At 46.8% G+C, this 16,974-nt stretch overlaps 2 protein-coding genes across 2 annotated transcripts; both read right to left on the bottom strand.

Moving 5' to 3' along the window:
* Positions 1-5,503: 5,503 nt before the first annotated feature.
* LOC139407870 (gap junction delta-2 protein-like) lies at positions 5,504-7,829 on the bottom strand. The gene is made up of 2 exons (XM_071151742.1): positions 7,589-7,829; positions 5,504-7,184 (listed from the first exon to the last, which is right to left on the bottom strand). The coding sequence occupies exons 1-2, from the start codon at positions 7,663-7,665 to the stop codon at positions 6,329-6,331; spliced, it is 933 nt and encodes a 310-aa protein (XP_071007843.1). The 5' UTR covers positions 7,666-7,829; the 3' UTR covers positions 5,504-6,328.
* A 961-nt stretch (positions 7,830-8,790) lies between these two features.
* Positions 8,791-16,395, bottom strand: LOC139407357 (actin, alpha cardiac muscle 1-like). Its single transcript, XM_071151072.1, has 7 exons — positions 16,319-16,395; positions 11,476-11,620; positions 10,690-11,014; positions 10,351-10,512; positions 10,038-10,229; positions 9,590-9,771; positions 8,791-9,164 (listed from the first exon to the last, which is right to left on the bottom strand). The coding sequence occupies exons 2-7, from the start codon at positions 11,602-11,604 to the stop codon at positions 9,021-9,023; spliced, it is 1,134 nt and encodes a 377-aa protein (XP_071007173.1). The 5' UTR covers positions 11,605-11,620; positions 16,319-16,395; the 3' UTR covers positions 8,791-9,020.
* Between the last annotated feature and the right edge of the window lie 579 nt (positions 16,396-16,974).

Here is a 16,974-nt window from a genome sequence, read left to right as displayed (position 1 = left end):
AAGGCATTAAGATGGATCCCGCTAAAGTCCAAGCTGTCATTGATTGGCCCGTCCCTAAGTCACGCGTCGAGCTGCAGCGCTTTCTCGGCTTCGCGAACTTCTATCGTCGTTTCATCCGTAATTTCGGTCAGGTGGCCGCTCCTCTCACAGCCCTTACTTCTGTCAAGACGTGCTTTAAGTGGTCCGTTTCCGCCCAGGGAGCTTTTGATCTCCTCAAGAATCGTTTTACATCCGCTCCTATCCTTGTTACACCTGACGTCTCTAGACAGTTCGTTGTCGAGGTTGACGCGTCAGAGGTGGGCGTGGGAGCCATTCTTTCTCAGCGCTCCCTCTCTGACGACAAGGTCCACCCATGCGCGTATTTTTCTCATCGCCTGTCGCCGTCGGAACGTAACTATGATGTGGGTAACCGCGAACTGCTCGCCATCCGGTTAGCCCTAGGCGAATGGCGACAGTGGTTGGAGGGGGCGACCGTTCCTTTTGTCGTTTGGACTGACCATAGGAACCTTGAGTACATCCGTTCTGCCAAACGACTTAATGCGCGTCAGGCGCGTTGGGCGCTGTTTTTCGCTCGTTTCGAGTTCGTGATTTCTTATCGTCCGGGCTCTAAGAACACCAAGCCTGATGCTTTGTCTCGTCTCTTCAGTTCTTCAGTAGCCTCCACTGACCCCGAGGGGATTCTCCCTGAGGGGCGTGTTGTCGGGTTGACTGTCTGGGGAATTGAGAGGCAGGTAAAACAAGCGCTCACTCACACTCCGTCGCCGCGCGCTTGTCCTAGGAACCTTCTTTTCGTTCCCGTTCCTACTCGTCTGGCCGTTCTTCAGTGGGCTCACTCTGCCAAGTTAGCCGGCCACCCTGGCGTTCGGGGTACGCTTGCTTCCATTCGCCAGCGTTTTTGGTGGCCCACCCGGGAGCATGACACGCGTCGTTTCGTGGCTGCTTGTTCGGTCTGCGCGCAGACTAAGTCCGGTAACTCTCCTCCTGCCGGCCGTCTCAGGCCGCTTCCTATTCCCTCTCGACCGTGGTCTCACATCGCCTTAGATTTTGTCACCGGACTGCCTTCGTCAGCGGGGAAGACTGTTATTCTTACGGTTGTCGATAGGTTCTCTAAGGCGGCTCATTTCATTCCCCTTGCTAAGCTTCCTTCTGCTAAAGAGACGGCACAAATCATCATCGAGAATGTTTTCAGAATTCATGGCCTTCCGTCAGACGTCGTTTCGGACAGAGGTCCGCAATTCACGTCTAAATTTTGGAGGGAGTTTTGCCGTTTGATTGGGGCTTCCGTCAGTCTCTCTTCCGGCTTTCACCCCCAGTCTAACGGTCAAGCAGAACGGGCCAATCAGACTATTGGTCGCATCTTACGCAGTCTTTCTTTTCGCAACCCTGCGTCTTGGTCAGAACAGCTCCCCTGGGCAGAATACGCCCACAACTCGCTTCCTTCATCTGCGACCGGGCTATCTCCTTTTCAGAGTAGCCTCGGGTACCAGCCTCCGCTGTTCTCATCTCAGTTCGCCGAGTCCAGCGTCCCCTCCGCTCAGGCTTTTGTCCAACGTTGCGAGCGCACCTGGAAGAGGGTCAGGTCTGCACTTTGCCGTTATAGGGCGCAGACTGTGAGGGCTGCTAATAAGCGTAGAACTAAGAGTCCTAGATATTGTCGCGGTCAGAGAGTTTGGCTCTCCACTCAGAACCTTCCCCTTAAGACGGCTTCTCGCAAGTTGACCCCGCGGTTCATTGGTCCGTTCCGTATTTCTCGGGTCATTAATCCTGTCGCAGTTCGACTTCTTCTTCCGCGATACCTTCGTCGCGTCCACCCGGTCTTCCATGTCTCCTGTATTAAGCCCGTTCTTCGCGCCCCCGCTCGTCTTCCCCCCCCCCCCCCCCCATCCTTGTCGAGGGCGCACCCATCTACAGGGTCCGCAGGATTTTGGACATGCGTCCTCGGGGCCGTGGTCACCAGTACCTTGTCGATTGGGAGGGGTACGGTCCTGAGGAGAGGAGTTGGGTTCCCTCTCGGGACGTGCTGGACCGTGCGCTGATCGAGGATTTCCTCCGTTGCCGCCAGGTTTCCTCCTCGAGTGCGCCAGGAGGCGCTCGGTGAGTGGGGGGGTACTGTCATGTTGTGTCTTGTCTCTGTCCTTTCCCTTCACCCTGTCTCCCTCTGCTGGTCGTTGTTAGGTTACCTTTTCTCCCCCGCTTTCTCCCAGCTGTTCCTTGTCTCCTCTAACTACCCATTCACCCCGTTTCCCACCTGTTCCCTTTTTCCCTCTGATTAGGTCCCTATATCTCTCTCTGTTTCTGTTCCTGTCCTTGTCGGATTCTTGTTTGTGTTTCATGCCTGAGCCAGACTATCGTCATGTTTGCTGTAACCTTGTCCTGTCCTGTCGGAATCTGCCGGTCTATCTGAGCCTACCTATGTTTGGTTATTAAAGAAGCTCTGTTTAAGTTAGTTCGCTTTTGGGTCCTCATTCACTCACCATAACACTGAGTGGTTCCTGCTGGGTTGAATAATCTCCGGAGGAAACACACACACACACACAGAGTTTTGTATTGGTGTCCTCGTGGGGACCAAAGAATTGACTCCCATCCAAAATCCTATTTTTCCAAACCCTAACCTTAATCCTTAACCCTAAACCTAACCTTAACCCCTAACCCTAACCCTAAAACTATACCTAACCCTAACTCCTAAACCTAACCGTAACTCATAAACCTGACCTTAATTCTTACCTAACCCTAAATGTAACCTTAAACCTTGCCCCTAAGGCTAAAATAGCATTTTTCCTCATGGGGACTGGCAAAACATCCCCACTTGTCTGAAATGTTCTTATTTTACTATCCTTGTGAGGACTTCTGGTATCCGCAGGGATAGTTAAACAAACAAACACACACACACAATCTGTATGTTGTAATAGAAACAAACACTCATCTTTACAATCACTGCAGCTCTGAATGTTTTATTTTGTTAGCATCGGCGCTAAAAGTAGCACGCATGATGGACAGCAGTCAGATGATGACGCCTTTATTAAATATTTATTAGCCGCATTAATGTGATATTAACATATGCCTCGAGATAAACAGTTAGAAGCATAACATGAATCGCCAGAATGAATCTTTCTTAATTTTCCTTTAGTATTTGTCATGCATATCTGAATGAAAAGTGCACTGTTTAGAGTGTAAACAGGGCATACCTTTTTAGATATGTATGAAAAACAGTAAGACATTTCTATAAAGGTTGTGGATTGGAGATTCATATTTGCTAGATAGACATTCAGAAAATACAAGGACATCATGCAGCCAGTGTGTGATCAGACTGAGGTTCAGTGCAGCTATATTTAGCCGTAGCTAAGTACTTCCTGTTACCAGTCGGAGCCTGTCCTGTGTTCTCAGATAGCCTTTCATGAAGGTTACAAAGGGAAATGTTAGAAACCACTAATCCAATACACCAAGTGCTAAGCTGCACCTGTCTGACTGACAGACTGTCAGACAGACAGACAGACAGACAGGAAGCAGGAATAGGCCATTAGCCAGCCGATCCAACCGAGCAGAGCTTGTTGCGTGTTGGAGAGTTGGTGGAGCATCCAAAGTCGCTGCTGAATTTGATATTGATCTGTCAGGGCCTTGGTGCTTCCATTTCTGTTCCTCAGATTTGCTGAGTCATCTTGGCAGCCATACCTGTCCACCAACACTCCAGCCCCTCCCCATTCTTGCACCCAGCATTCATGATTCGTGTTTCAGTGTTCAGCACTTTTCTCCGTGACCTTGTAGGAGTGCAGAAGGCACTTTTCTCCGTGACCTTGTGGGAGTGCAGAAGGCACTTTTCTCCGTGACCTTGTGGGAGTGCAGAAGGCACTTTTCTCCGTGACCTTGTGGGAGTGCAGAAGGCACTTTTCTCCGTGACCTTGTGGGAGTGCAGAAGGCACTTTTCTCCGTGACCTTGTGGGAGTGCAGAAGGCACTTTTCTCCGTGACCTTGTAGGAGTGCAGAAGGCACTTTTCTCCGTGACCTTGTGGGAGTGCAGAAGGCACTTTTCTCCGTGACCTTGTGGGAGTGCAGAAGGCACTTTTCTCCGTGACCTTGTGGGAGTGCAGAAGGCTGAACCCACTCATTATCTATGGCAGATGTCCCCAACTGGCCGCCCACGGGCGATAAGGCCTGGCTTGCATTCGGCATTCCAAAGGTGTTCGACGGGGTTGAGGTCAGGGCTCTGTGCAGACTCGTCAAATTCTGTCACATCGATCATGACAAACATTTCTCTATGGACCTCACTTTGTGGATGGGGCATTGTCATGCTGAAACAGGAAAGAGCTAAGATGTTCACTTGTTTGAGGTTGAGGGTGATACTTGGTGGTGTCCCATCTTTTCCACAAGTTCATCAATGTTTGACTCGTCAAATTCTGTCACATCGATCATGACAAACATTTCTCTATGGACCTCACTTTGTGGATGGGGCATTGTCATGCTGAAACAGGAAAGAGCCTTCCCTAAGATGTTGCCACGAAGTTTGAAGCACAGAAGCGTCTAGAATGTCATTGAATGCTGTTGCATTAAGATTTCCCATCACTGGAACAAAGGGGCCTAGCCCGAACCATGAAAAACATCCCCAGACAAGTATTCCTCTTTCACCAAACTTTACAGTTGGCACTATGCATTGGGGCAGGTAGCGTTCTCCTGGCATCCACCAAACCCAGATTCTTCCATCAGACAGCCAGGTGGTGAAACATGATTCCTCACTCCAGAGTCTAATGGCGGTGAACTTTACACCACTCCAGCCGATGCTTGGCATCGTCCTTGTTGATCTTAGGCTTGTGTGCGGCTGCTCGACCAAGGACACCCATTTCATGAAGCTCCCGACGAATAGTTATTGTGCTGATGTTGCTTCCAGAGGCAATTTGGATCTCTGTAGTGAGTGTTGCAACTGAGGACAGACGATTTTTATGCTTCAGCGCTCGGCGGTCTCGTTCTGTGAGCTTGTGTGACTTACCACTTCGCAGCTGAGCTGTTGTTGCTCCTAGATGTTCCCCTTCACGATAACAGCATTTACAGTTGACCCGGGCAGCTCTAGCAGGGTAGAAATTTGATGAACTGACTTGTTGGAAAGGTTGCATCCTATGACCGTGCCACATTGAAAGTCACTGAGCTCTTCAGTACGGGCCATTTTACTGCCAATGTTTGTCTATGGAGATTGCATGATTTTATACACCTGTCAGCTACGGGTGTGGCTGAAATAGACGAATCCACTCATTTGAAGGGGTGTCCACATACTTTTCGCCATGTAGTGTACATTGATACTTTAAATCATTGCTTTGGAAAATGGTAGCACCAGGGGCCAACATCTATTGCCCTTTGTTATTGATTCCAGCTTACTATAGATGTGTGGTCTATTTGACTAATTGCTCGTCAATACTTTTTGAATATGCAAAGGTTGTTTATTTTTGTATGTTGCAAATGAAACCAGAGATAATAATATAGTAGCATACCATTTACATAGAAACCACAGTGATTCAAATCAAAGATGACAACAGCCTTTACTGGAATGAAGAGAATACTTTATAGATATGGTCATGTTTATATTTATGTACAAATATGGCACTTGATGACATGAAAATCAAGAAAATCCATTTCCCCGTAAATAAAAGGAATGGGCGCTTGGGTGTAAATAAAAAGTCACCCCCCCCCCCCTTTCCCCAATGGAGTGATCACATAGGTTAAGGTCAATGGTGCAAACTAAGGCAACCAAAACAACTTTTATAGTGCTAATGTCATAGATCTATCTGACAAATATGTGAAAGGAGTGATCTAGCCTACTAGAAGAATGAATATGCATTTGTGTACATTTGAGGAATATTGACCCTAAAACTGCCAAATAATGTGTATGTTTCGTGCCTATAATGATATGTGGAGTTTAAAACCGGCAGAATGTCATTAAAAGACGTCATTATCGTCACAAATCGGATATATTTTGCCTCATTATTCATATTTAGTGCAGGTATTTGCTCCATGTTCAACAGCTGAAGTGAACGACAGAGTGAATATGTCAACACAAATTCATGCTTTTAAGAAGCACTTTACAAAATATAGGATAAACCATACTAAAAAGTTGCATCAGTGCCTTCTCGTATGTGTGTATATATGTATATATATATATATATTACAAACAAACGTTTTGGTCCGTTTGTTTTTTACGTATCCATAAAATACAAATACAATCGATATACCCGACCTACTTCGCAAACGAAGTCGGTGAGATAAAATATCTACCACATTATTATTAAATATATGTGAATTCTTTGTAGGCTACAATTGTTCCATTCAGTTGTATTGAAATCGGCAGCTACACATAGGCAGAGTCACTTGATTGAGTGCGGCCGAAATTTGGCATGCTCATTCTAGGCAAGTCTTTGTTACGGATCTCGTAGATGGACTTCCTCCTGGCTTGCACGCCTTTGACAGCTACTTTGATCTTCTTCCACCCAAGATGATTGAGTTCAGCCAAGTTCAGGAGCACACAGACGCCACTGACCGCAAACATGAAGACCAGAAACACTGTCTTTTCCGTGGGCCTGGAAACGTAGCATTCTACATCTTTGATGCAGGGGTATCGATCACACTCATATACAGCGGGGACATTGAATCCATACAGAAAATATTGACCCACCAGGAACCCTATCTCTAGCGCGTTTCGGAAAACCACTTGGATGATGTAGAATCTTGAGATTCCCTCCTGCCTCCTCATTTTAGACTTTCCACTAGTTCTCATGGCCGAATTTGGGATGTCCTTCACCTCCAAGCAGTCGGGCTCGGCTTCTTTGGTGGAGTTCTCCGTGTTCTGAAGTACTCCATTTACAATGGTGTTTTTGATCTTTTTGCTGTCGTCTCTTTTGATGGAATCATGGCGCTTGTCCAAGGAGAGGAACACAGTGGAGTACCCCCGCTCCAAACGCTCCTTCTGCTTGGCGGACTGGTGCACGGAGTAGGTGATGAAACAGAGACTGGGGGTGCACACCAGAATAATCTGAAACACCCAATATCTGATGTGGGAAATGGGGAACGCCTTGTCGTAGCAGGCCTGGTTACAGCCGGGCTGCAGGGTGTTGCACACAAACATGGACTGCTCGTCATCATAGACCGTTTCTCCAACGATCGCAACGATTAGAATCCGGAAGATCACCACCACAGTTAGGAGGATCCTACAAAACAAACAAGCACGCAATCAAAAATGTTTCAGTTCAGATATGCAGAGATGATAGGCTTGATTGTTAAACAAACAAGATATAGAGACAATTGGCGATTGCAAAGTAAAGCTGGCTCAAGTGTAGGCTACTAAGCAGACGCTAAAAGGGAGCTATCCAGTGCTGAAAGCCACCAGCCAGTTCTGTTCTAGAAGGAAAGCGCCACAGTGTTTCATCTCAAGTGACAGCTCTGTTATCAAATGATTTCCTTTTGGTTCACATTTTTTGCATATTGTCATGAATCTTTGTTGTGGTTTTAGCGGGGGGTTTGTACAGTTCTTTATACACAATCACTTTCAGTACTTGATCAAACACACACTCCTGCTAACACTTTTACAAAGTATCCTCACTTTCCCTCTTACCTTCCGATCATAGTAGAATGCTGTTGGACAGCCGCCTCCAAGAGACGCTCTAATATTGTCCACTCCCCCATGGTCATTCATTCGGAGACGATAGCACACCGTGCACTGTGCAAAATTCCTGTGGAATCTATTGTTTCCCGTGTTTTACTCCGGATGATCCAGTAACTGGAGAATGCATTGGTAACCCACCGCTTCTGCGTTCGCTCATGCCTTCTACCTTCTGCGCCTCTGCTAAAAGCTCACTCGACAACCCCAGCACTTTTGCTCGCGCGAGCCTGAGTGCTGATTTGTAGAAAGCCCTCCTATTTTCGACCGTGCGCGCGGGACTGTATGTCGCGCGGTGCTTGAATGGAGGGCAGTTGAGTTTAATGTTGATGGAGAGCTAATCCTGATTTAAGTATACTCCCCTTGCGTCACGCGCGGATATTGTTGGAGATAGTCAGAAAGAGGCACCATGTTTATAGTCAGAAAGAGGCACCATGTTTTTGACTTTCATTGTTCTCCAAGTATAAGGCGGAAATGTAGCATATTAATATGTAATAAAAATGATTGGTCATAAGCTCAAATCACGGGGGATGTCTGTCGCCTGTAAGACCACCACATGACAGTGACAGAACGAGTAGTGGCGGAGAGAGAGACTATAGTTCTGGTCTGTATTCTCTGTAGGCCTATTCTGTATGTGGACTGATATTGTTGTCATGATGGAGGCTACAACTTCTAAGCTGCTTCTGTCTGGAGAGACTATGTTGGAACATGCCTGCATCGGTTGCTGATGTACCATGACATACTACACTAGTGTCTGTATAAAAACACATGTGACAGTCTGTCAGGCTAAGCAACAATACATGACCTTACAGTAGCCTAAGCATTTGTTTGTACTTAAAGCCGCAATAATTCCTTAGCCTATACACTCCCAGCCAAGTTTATCTATCTCGGTTGAGTAATCGCTTGGGTTGCCTGAGAGGGTGTAAAGAAACAACTTAGTGGGCAGCCTCCAGTAGTTATTTTTTAACATACCACATTGTACTGTACAGTGTGCGTGACTGGACTTAACATGTAGCGTACTAATCTCACGAGCAGGAATTAGTTAAACCTGTATTGTGAATGGATAGCCTATGAGTAAACAGATACAGTATGTAATTATCCTGAATTATAATACAACAAATACCAATATGCAGATGATTGACGAGATGACAAAGTGCGGTATTATACAAGATCCCAGTCTTTTTATAAAGCAAATAAATATCTACATATTACACTTGGGTGTAAACAAACTGTACATTATTGACAAAACATAAAACAGAGGCCTGTCTGGATTTGTAACTTGCATATGGGTCATAAACAACATATCCATAGGCGGAGGTAATGTAAACAGATTTTTCATCCGTGGTCGTCTGACTGTCTCTGGGGGGAGCGATGCGCAAGTGGGAGCTTAGAAGCACTTTCTGTGGACGATGGAGGGGCCTGCCTCGTCGTACTCCTGCTTACTGATCCACATCTGCTGGAAGGTGGAGAGAGAGGCCAGGATGGAGCCGCCGATCCAGACCGAGTACTTACGCTCGGGGGGAGCGATGATCTAGAGAAGGGGAAAGAGGAAAACCGATAAGCAAAAGTCCTCTCAATATGGACTGCTTTATAATGCACCATACAGTTCATTGTTTGTTCAAAATTAGCATATAATGCATTATAAGGAGAATATAGGTGTATACTGTGATTGGTCATTAGAAGGCTGTGATTGGTCATTAGTAGGCTGTGATTGGTCATTAGAAGGCTGTCATTGGTCATTAGAAGGCTGTGATTGGGATTGGTCATTAGTAGGCTGTGATTGGTCATTAGTAGGCTGTGATTGGTCATTAGAAGGCTGTCATTGGTCATTAGAAGGCTGTGATTGGGATTGGTCATTAGTAGTCTGTGATTGGTCATTAGTAGGCTCACACTGAGATTGTGGTCAGGTTGGTCTTAGGTGTTCAGTTTGTGGACTTCAGTGAGAATAATATTGACCTTGATTTTCATAGTGCTGGGGGCCAGGGCGGTGATCTCCTTCTGCATACGGTCAGCAATACCAGGGTACATGGTGGTACCTCCTGACAGGACGTTGTTGGCGTACAAGTCCTTACGGATGTCAATGTCGCACTTCATGATGCTGTTATAGGTGGTCTCATGAATACCAGCAGACTCCATGCCTGGTGAGATAGAAGAGAACAAGTTGTAAGCGAATGCTCTGGATGAGAAGTCACCCATGTAGGCCTAATTGGTGCTGAAATGGACAGCTCCCTCATTGCTTCAATTTAAACATACAGTATGTTTGGCAGTAGTTGGTATAATGGCTTATGTAGCTGCTATAAAGGCTATATAAGATCACACAGGGAATATTTTCTTGTCTCCTAAAGAGGTAAAAAAAATGGGTTTGATTGGATAGTGAGCTGCACGATGCTTCTAAGATACCTACCGATGAAGGAAGGCTGGAAGAGGGTCTCAGGACAGCGGAAACGCTCGTTGCCGATGGTGATGACCTGACCGTCAGGCAGTTCATAGCTCTTCTCCAGAGAGGAGGAGGAGGCAGCGGTGGCCATCTCATTCTCAAAGTCCAGGGCCACGTAGCACAGCTTCTCCTTGATGTCACGCACGATCTCACGCTCGGCTGTTACAATAGAAGATTCAAAGTTTTGCAGTTTGGTCGAGAAGGTGGACAACGAATTATGACCGTACCATTCAATATCAAACATAGCAAATACGTTTATTCTCAAGAATGATGGACTCACCAGTGGTAACGAAGGAGTAGCCACGCTCTGTCAGGATCTTCATCAGGTAGTCAGTGAGGTCGCGACCCGCCAGATCCAGACGCATGATGGCGTGGGGCAGAGCATAACCCTCATAGATGGGCACGTTGTGGGTCACACCATCACCAGAGTCCAGAACAATACCTAGAACATGAGGTAGAATACTATGTAAGCCATGGAAATAGAATAGAACAGCTTCATGTTTATCTTAATGGTGTAAACTACGATTCATGTAATGAAAGGTTGCATGAGACACAATAATGCACTGGATCTGAATTGTATGTTAATGTATGGAGTCTTTCTCCTCTGCTCGTTTCTCACCAGTGGTACGACCGGAGGCGTACAGGGATAGCACGGCCTGGATGGCCACGTACATGGCGGGGACGTTGAAGGTCTCAAACATGATCTGGGTCATCTTCTCCCTGTTGGCCTTGGGGTTGAGGGGGGCCTCAGTGAGCAGGGTGGGGTGCTCCTCAGGAGCCACACGCAGCTCATTGTAGAAGGTGTGGTGCCAGATCTTCTCCATGTCGTCCCAGTTGGTGATGATGCCGTGCTCGATGGGGTACTTGAGGGTCAGGATACCTCTCTTGCTCTGGGCCTCATCTCCCACGTAGGAGTCCTTCTGTCCCATGCCTACCATCACGCCCTACAGGGGAAGAAAGGAAGCAAACCTAGTCAAAACACAATTCCTCAAAGTGAAACACAGGGTCAGATAGTTGTAAGCTACAATAGCATAGGACATTCATTCATGTATTCATTATTTTTCTTTCTTTGTGTCTTTCTTTCACAATTCAATGGTCTAGTGCCCTCAAACGCAACTCTGGACCTTGAAGCCTGTTCCACTGTCTTTTTTCATTGTTGCCCTCTAATCAAGGAATGATTTAGACCTGGGACACCAGGTGGTTGCAATTCATTATCAGGTAGAACAGAAATCCGGACCTTTTAGGGTAAGAGTTGAATACCCCTGGTTAGGTCAAATAAAACCGGGAGCAGATAATCAAGAGTAATGCATAATGTATAGACAATTAAGTCTGGAAAAACGCCCAATTTGATGGATGTATGATGTATCCTCAAATGTTTCGTTGATTTTCATGCTGGGAAGTTTACCTGATGACGGGGGCGACCAACGATGGAGGGGAACACTGCGCGAGGTGCGTCATCTCCGGCAAAGCCAGCCTTCACCAGACCCGAGCCGTTGTCGCACACAAGGGCGGTAGTCTCGTCGTCGTCACACATGATGTCAGCTGGGTTTCTGTTGTGATAAAACGCACATTAGGCTAAGTAGTATAGGCTACAGGTCATAATACAAAAGCGTTTAATAACTCCGGTCATCGAGTAGCCCCAACAGTAGCCTACATCTTTTTGTTTGTGGCCCCGGGAAACACTGGCAGGCTAACGTTGTACAGTATATGCTACAGCACACAGGCCACACAAGTCTAACAAACTTATTTTGAGTAATGATTTATCTCTTTTAAAACCCTATAGCGAGCACCACAATGTCAAATAATGTATTATTAATCTAACAATAATAATAATGAACTGCAGATTAATATTCCATATGATTCATCATCCTTGCTTGCAAATTCGGCCTGCTAACTGCTAGCTTGTTTAGCCCGGTCCGCTAACTGCTACCGTGTTTAGCACCGTCTACTAACTGTTAGCTTGTTAGCACAGGCCTGCTAACCGTCTGAATCGCCGCGTCCCAAACACTCACTGAACCCATATTTACTTTCTATCCCTTTTCGATTTTTAATTTGTTTATACCTTCCGGTAACCTGCCTCACCCAATGTGATACGGAACCGCTATTATCTTTACATTTTTAGAACACACTCAAGAACCTCCAGAAGCTAACCAGCTAACTGGCTACAAGCTATTTGGTCATTGTTAGTTTTAACCTGGATAACACTCGCCAGTCCAGCTTCCCTGCCCCATCCACCGCTGCCCCTTGGACACTGATCACTTGGCTACATAGCTGATGCATGCTGGACTGTCCATTAATCACGGTAATCCATTCTGCTTGTTTATGTTTTATCTGTCGGCCCCAGCCGCACTTAGGCTCTGTGTGTAGTTAATCCGACCCTCTGCCTAATCAATCGCCATTCTACCTGCTGTTGTTGTGCTAGCTGATTAGCTGTTGTCTCACCTACTGTTTTAGCTAGCTCTCCCAATTCAACACCTGTGATTACTGTATGCCTTGCTGTATGTCTCTCTCAAATGTCAATATGCCTTGTATACTGTTGTGCAGGTTAGTTATCATTGTTTTAGTTTACAATGGAGCCCCTAGTTCCACTCTTTATACCCCTGTTACCTCCTTTGTCCCACCCCCCACACATGCGGTGACCTCACCCATTACAACCAGCATGTCCAGAGATACAACCTCTCTCATCATCACCCAGTGCCTGGGCTTACCTCCGCTGTACCCGCACCCCACCATACCCCTGTTTGCGCATTATGCCCTGAATATATTCTACCATGCCCAGAAACCTGCTCCTCTTATTCTCTGTCCCCAACGCCCTAGGCGACCAGTTTTGATAGCCTTCAGCCGCACCCTCATACTACTCCTTCTCTGTTCCGCGGGTGATGTGGAGGTAAACCCAGGCCCTGCATGTCCCCAGGCACCCTCATTTGTTGACTTCTGTGATCGAAAAAGCCTTGGTTTCATGCATGTCAACATCAGAAGCCTCCTCCCTAAGTTTGTCTTACTCACTGCTCTAGCACACTCTGCTAACCCTGATGTCCTTGCCGTGTCTGAATCCTGGCTCAGGAAGGCCACCAAAAATTCGGAGATTTCCATACCCAACTATAACATCTTCCGTCAAGATAGAACTGCCAAAGGAGGAGGAGTTGCAGTCTACTGCAGAGAGAGCCTGCAAAGTAATGTCATACTTTCCAGGTCCATACCCAAACAGTTCGAACTACTAATTTTGAAAATTACTCTCTCCAGAAATAAGTCTCTCACTGTTGCCGCCTGCTACCGACCCCCCTCAGCTCCCAGCTGTGCCCTGGACACCATTTGTGAATTGATCGCCCCCCATCTAGCTTCAGAGTTTGTTCTGTTAGGTGACCTAAACTGGGATATGCTTAACACCCCGGCAGTCCTACAATCTAAGCTAGATGCCCTCAATCTCACTCAAATCATCAAGGAACCCACCAGGTACAACCCTAACTCTGTAAACAAGGGCACCCTCATTGACGTCATCCTGACCAACTGGCCCTCCAAATACACCTCCGCTGTCTTCAACCAGGATCTCAGCGATCACTGCCTCATTGCCTGTATCCGCTACGGAGCCGCAGTCAAACGACCACCCCTCATCACTGTCAAACGCTCCCTAAAACACTTCTGTGAGCAGGCCTTTCTAATCGACCTGGCCCGGGTATCCTGGAAGGACATTGACCTCATCCCGTCAGTTGAGGATGCCTGGTCTTTCTTTAAAAGTAACTTCCTCACCATTTTAGATAAGCATGCTCCGTTCAAAAAATGCAGAACTAAGAACAGATATAGCCCCTGGTTCACTCCAGACCTGACTGCCCTCGACCAGCACAAAAACATCCTGTGGCGGACTGCACTAACATCTAACAGTCCCCGCGATATGCAACTGTTCAGGGAAGTCAGGAACCAATACACACAGTCAGTCAGGAAAGCTAAAGCCAACTTCTTCAGGCAGAAGTTTGCATCCTGTAGCTCCAACTCCAAAAAGTTCTGGGACACTGTGAAGTCCATGGAGAACAAGAGCACCTCCTCCCAGCTGCCCACTGCACTGAGGCTAGGTAACACGGTCACCACCGATAAATCCATGATTATCGAAAACTTCAACAAGCATTTCTCAACGGCTGGCCATGCCTTCCGCCTGGCTACTCCAACCTCGTCCAACAGCTCCCCCCCCCCCGCAGCTACTCGCCCAAGCCTCTCCAGGTTCTCCTTTACCCAAATCCAGATAGCAGATGTTCTGAAAGAGCTGCAAAACCTGGACCCGTACAAATCAGCTGGGCTTGACAATCTGGACCCTCTATTCCTGAAACTATCCGCCGCCATTGTCGCAACCCCTATTACCAGCCTGTTCAACCTCTCTTTCATATCGTCTGAGATCCCCAAGGATTGGAAAGCTGCCGCAGTCATCCCCCTCTTCAAAGGGGGCGACACCCTGGACCCAAACTGTTACAGACCAATATCCATCCTGCCCTGCCTATCTAAGGTCTTCGAAAGCCAAGTCAACAAACAGATCACTGACCATCTTGAATCCCACCGTACCTTCTCCGCTGTGCAATCTGGTTTCCGAGCTGGTCACGGGTGTACCTCAGCCACGCTCAAGGTACTAAACGATATCATAACCGCCATCGATAAAAGACAGTACTGTGCAGCCGTCTTCATAGACCTTGCCAAGGCTTTCGACTCTGTCAATCACCGTATTCTTATTGGCAGACTCAGTAGCCTCGGTTTTTCGGATGACTGCCTTGCCTGGTTCACCAATTACTTTGCAGACAGAGTTCAGTGTGTCAAATCGGAGGGCATGCTGTCCGGTCCTCTGGCAGTCTCTATGGGGGTGCCACAGGGTTCAATTCTCGGGCCGACTCTTTTCTCTGTATATATCAATGATGTTTCTCATGCTGCGGGCGATTCCCTGATCCACCTCTACGCAGACGACACCATTCTATATACTTCCGGCCCGTCCTTGGACACTGTGCTATCTAACCTCCAAACGAGCTTCAATGCCATACAGCACTCCTTCCGTGGCCTCCAACTGCTCTTAAACGCTAGTAAAACCAAATGCATGCTTTTCAACCGTTCGCTGCCTGCACCCGCACGCCTGACCAGCATCACCACCCTGGATGGTTCCGACCTTGAATATGTGGACATCTATAAGTACCTAGGTGTCTGGCTAGACTCTAAACTCTCCTTCCAGACCCATATCAAACATCTCCAATCGAAAATCAAATCAAGAGTCGGCTTTCTATTCCGCAACAAAGCCTCCTTCACTCACGCCGCCAAACTTACCCTAGTAAAACTGACTATCCTACCGATCCTCGACTTCGGCGATGTCATCTACAAAATTGCTTCCAACACTCTACTCAGCAAACTGGATGCAGTTTATCACTGTGCCATCCGTTTTGTCACTAAAGCACCTTATACCACCCACCACTGCGACTTGTATGCTCTAATCGGCTGGCCCTCGCTACATATTCGTCGCCAGACCCACTGGCTCCAGCTCATCTACAAGTCCATGCTAGGTAAAGCTCCGCCTTATCTCAGTTCACTGGTTACGATGGCAACACCCATCCGTAGCACGCGCTCCAGCAGGTGTATCTCACTGATCATCCCTAAAGCCAACACCTCATTTGGCCGCCTTTCGTTCCAGTTCTCTGCTGCCTGTGATTGGAACGAATTGCAAAAATCGCTGAAGTTGGAGACTTTTATCTCCCTCACCAACTTCAAACATCTGCTATCTGAGCAGCTAACCGATCGCTGCAGCTGTACATAGTCTATTGGTAAATAGCCCACCCATTTTCACCTACCTCATCCCCATACTGTTTTTATTTATTTATTTTTCTGCTCTTTTGCACACCAATATCTCTACCTTTACATAACCATCTGATCATTTATCACTCCAGTGTTAATCTGCATAATTGTAATTATTTGCCTACCTTCTCATGCCTTTTGCACACAATGTATATATAGACTCCCCTTTTTTCTACTGTGTTATTGACTTGTTAATTGTTTACTCCATGTGTAACTCTGTGTTGTCTGTTCACACTGCTATGCCTTATCTTGGCCAGGTCGCAGTTGCAAATGAGAACTTGTTCTCAACTAGCCTACCTGGTTAAATAAAGGTGAAATAAAATAAAAATAAATCATCAATTTCGCTTTTTCGTCCGAACCTGATAGAAAACAGACTAGTAAATAGAACTCTCTGTTTCCCGTATTTGAATAATGACAAGTTGTCAGATACTCACCAAATAAGTACCGAGTATCCTGTTCCTCTGAATGAGTAGCGTTGGTGTGGTGAGGGCAGAACCCAATTTATAGGTCTACTCTACAAGCGCCACTACGCCCGGCGGCCTCTTTCTCCTTATTTGGATGCCAGGCCCTGTTATGAGTGGAGTGGAAGGGCGCTGAGGCTCGCGCGTTGACTCCTGAACGCCCATGTATGGAAGGGGACCCGCGCGGACAGACAGCTGTGAAGTATGAGGGTGTGAAGATGTCTGGAGTTATTCCCTCTATTTTCTACACGGCACAGTGAGTTGACATGAAGAATAATGTTATTTGCTGGCTAAGTTTTCAGCAGCAGACGTCATTCCCTCTTATAGACTTGAGCATGCCATGGATTTTAACAATGCCTTCTATTAAGAACAATGACTTTGGTGTTCAGTAAATGTAAGACTCCACCCCTTCTAATGTGTGTGTGTGTGTGTGTGTCTGAGTGTTTGTCACTCACTGTGACTAATATGTGATAAGGAGAGCATGGTTGAGGGCTTGTGTCGTCCATGCAGTTGACTGTTGGTAGTGATTCCTCTTCATGTAGGACCCCATAATGACAAAGCAAAAACAGGTTTTTAGACATGTTTGCAATTTTTTTTTAAACAAAAAATACAGAAATATGACATTTACA

Source organism: Oncorhynchus clarkii, chromosome 4 (genome assembly GCF_045791955.1).
Source record: "Oncorhynchus clarkii lewisi isolate Uvic-CL-2024 chromosome 4, UVic_Ocla_1.0, whole genome shotgun sequence".
In the NCBI taxonomy this organism is placed as follows: domain Eukaryota; kingdom Metazoa; phylum Chordata; class Actinopteri; order Salmoniformes; family Salmonidae; genus Oncorhynchus; species Oncorhynchus clarkii.
Note: the sequence above shows the minus strand (reverse complement) of the source record. Positions and strands in the feature narration are given on the sequence as shown.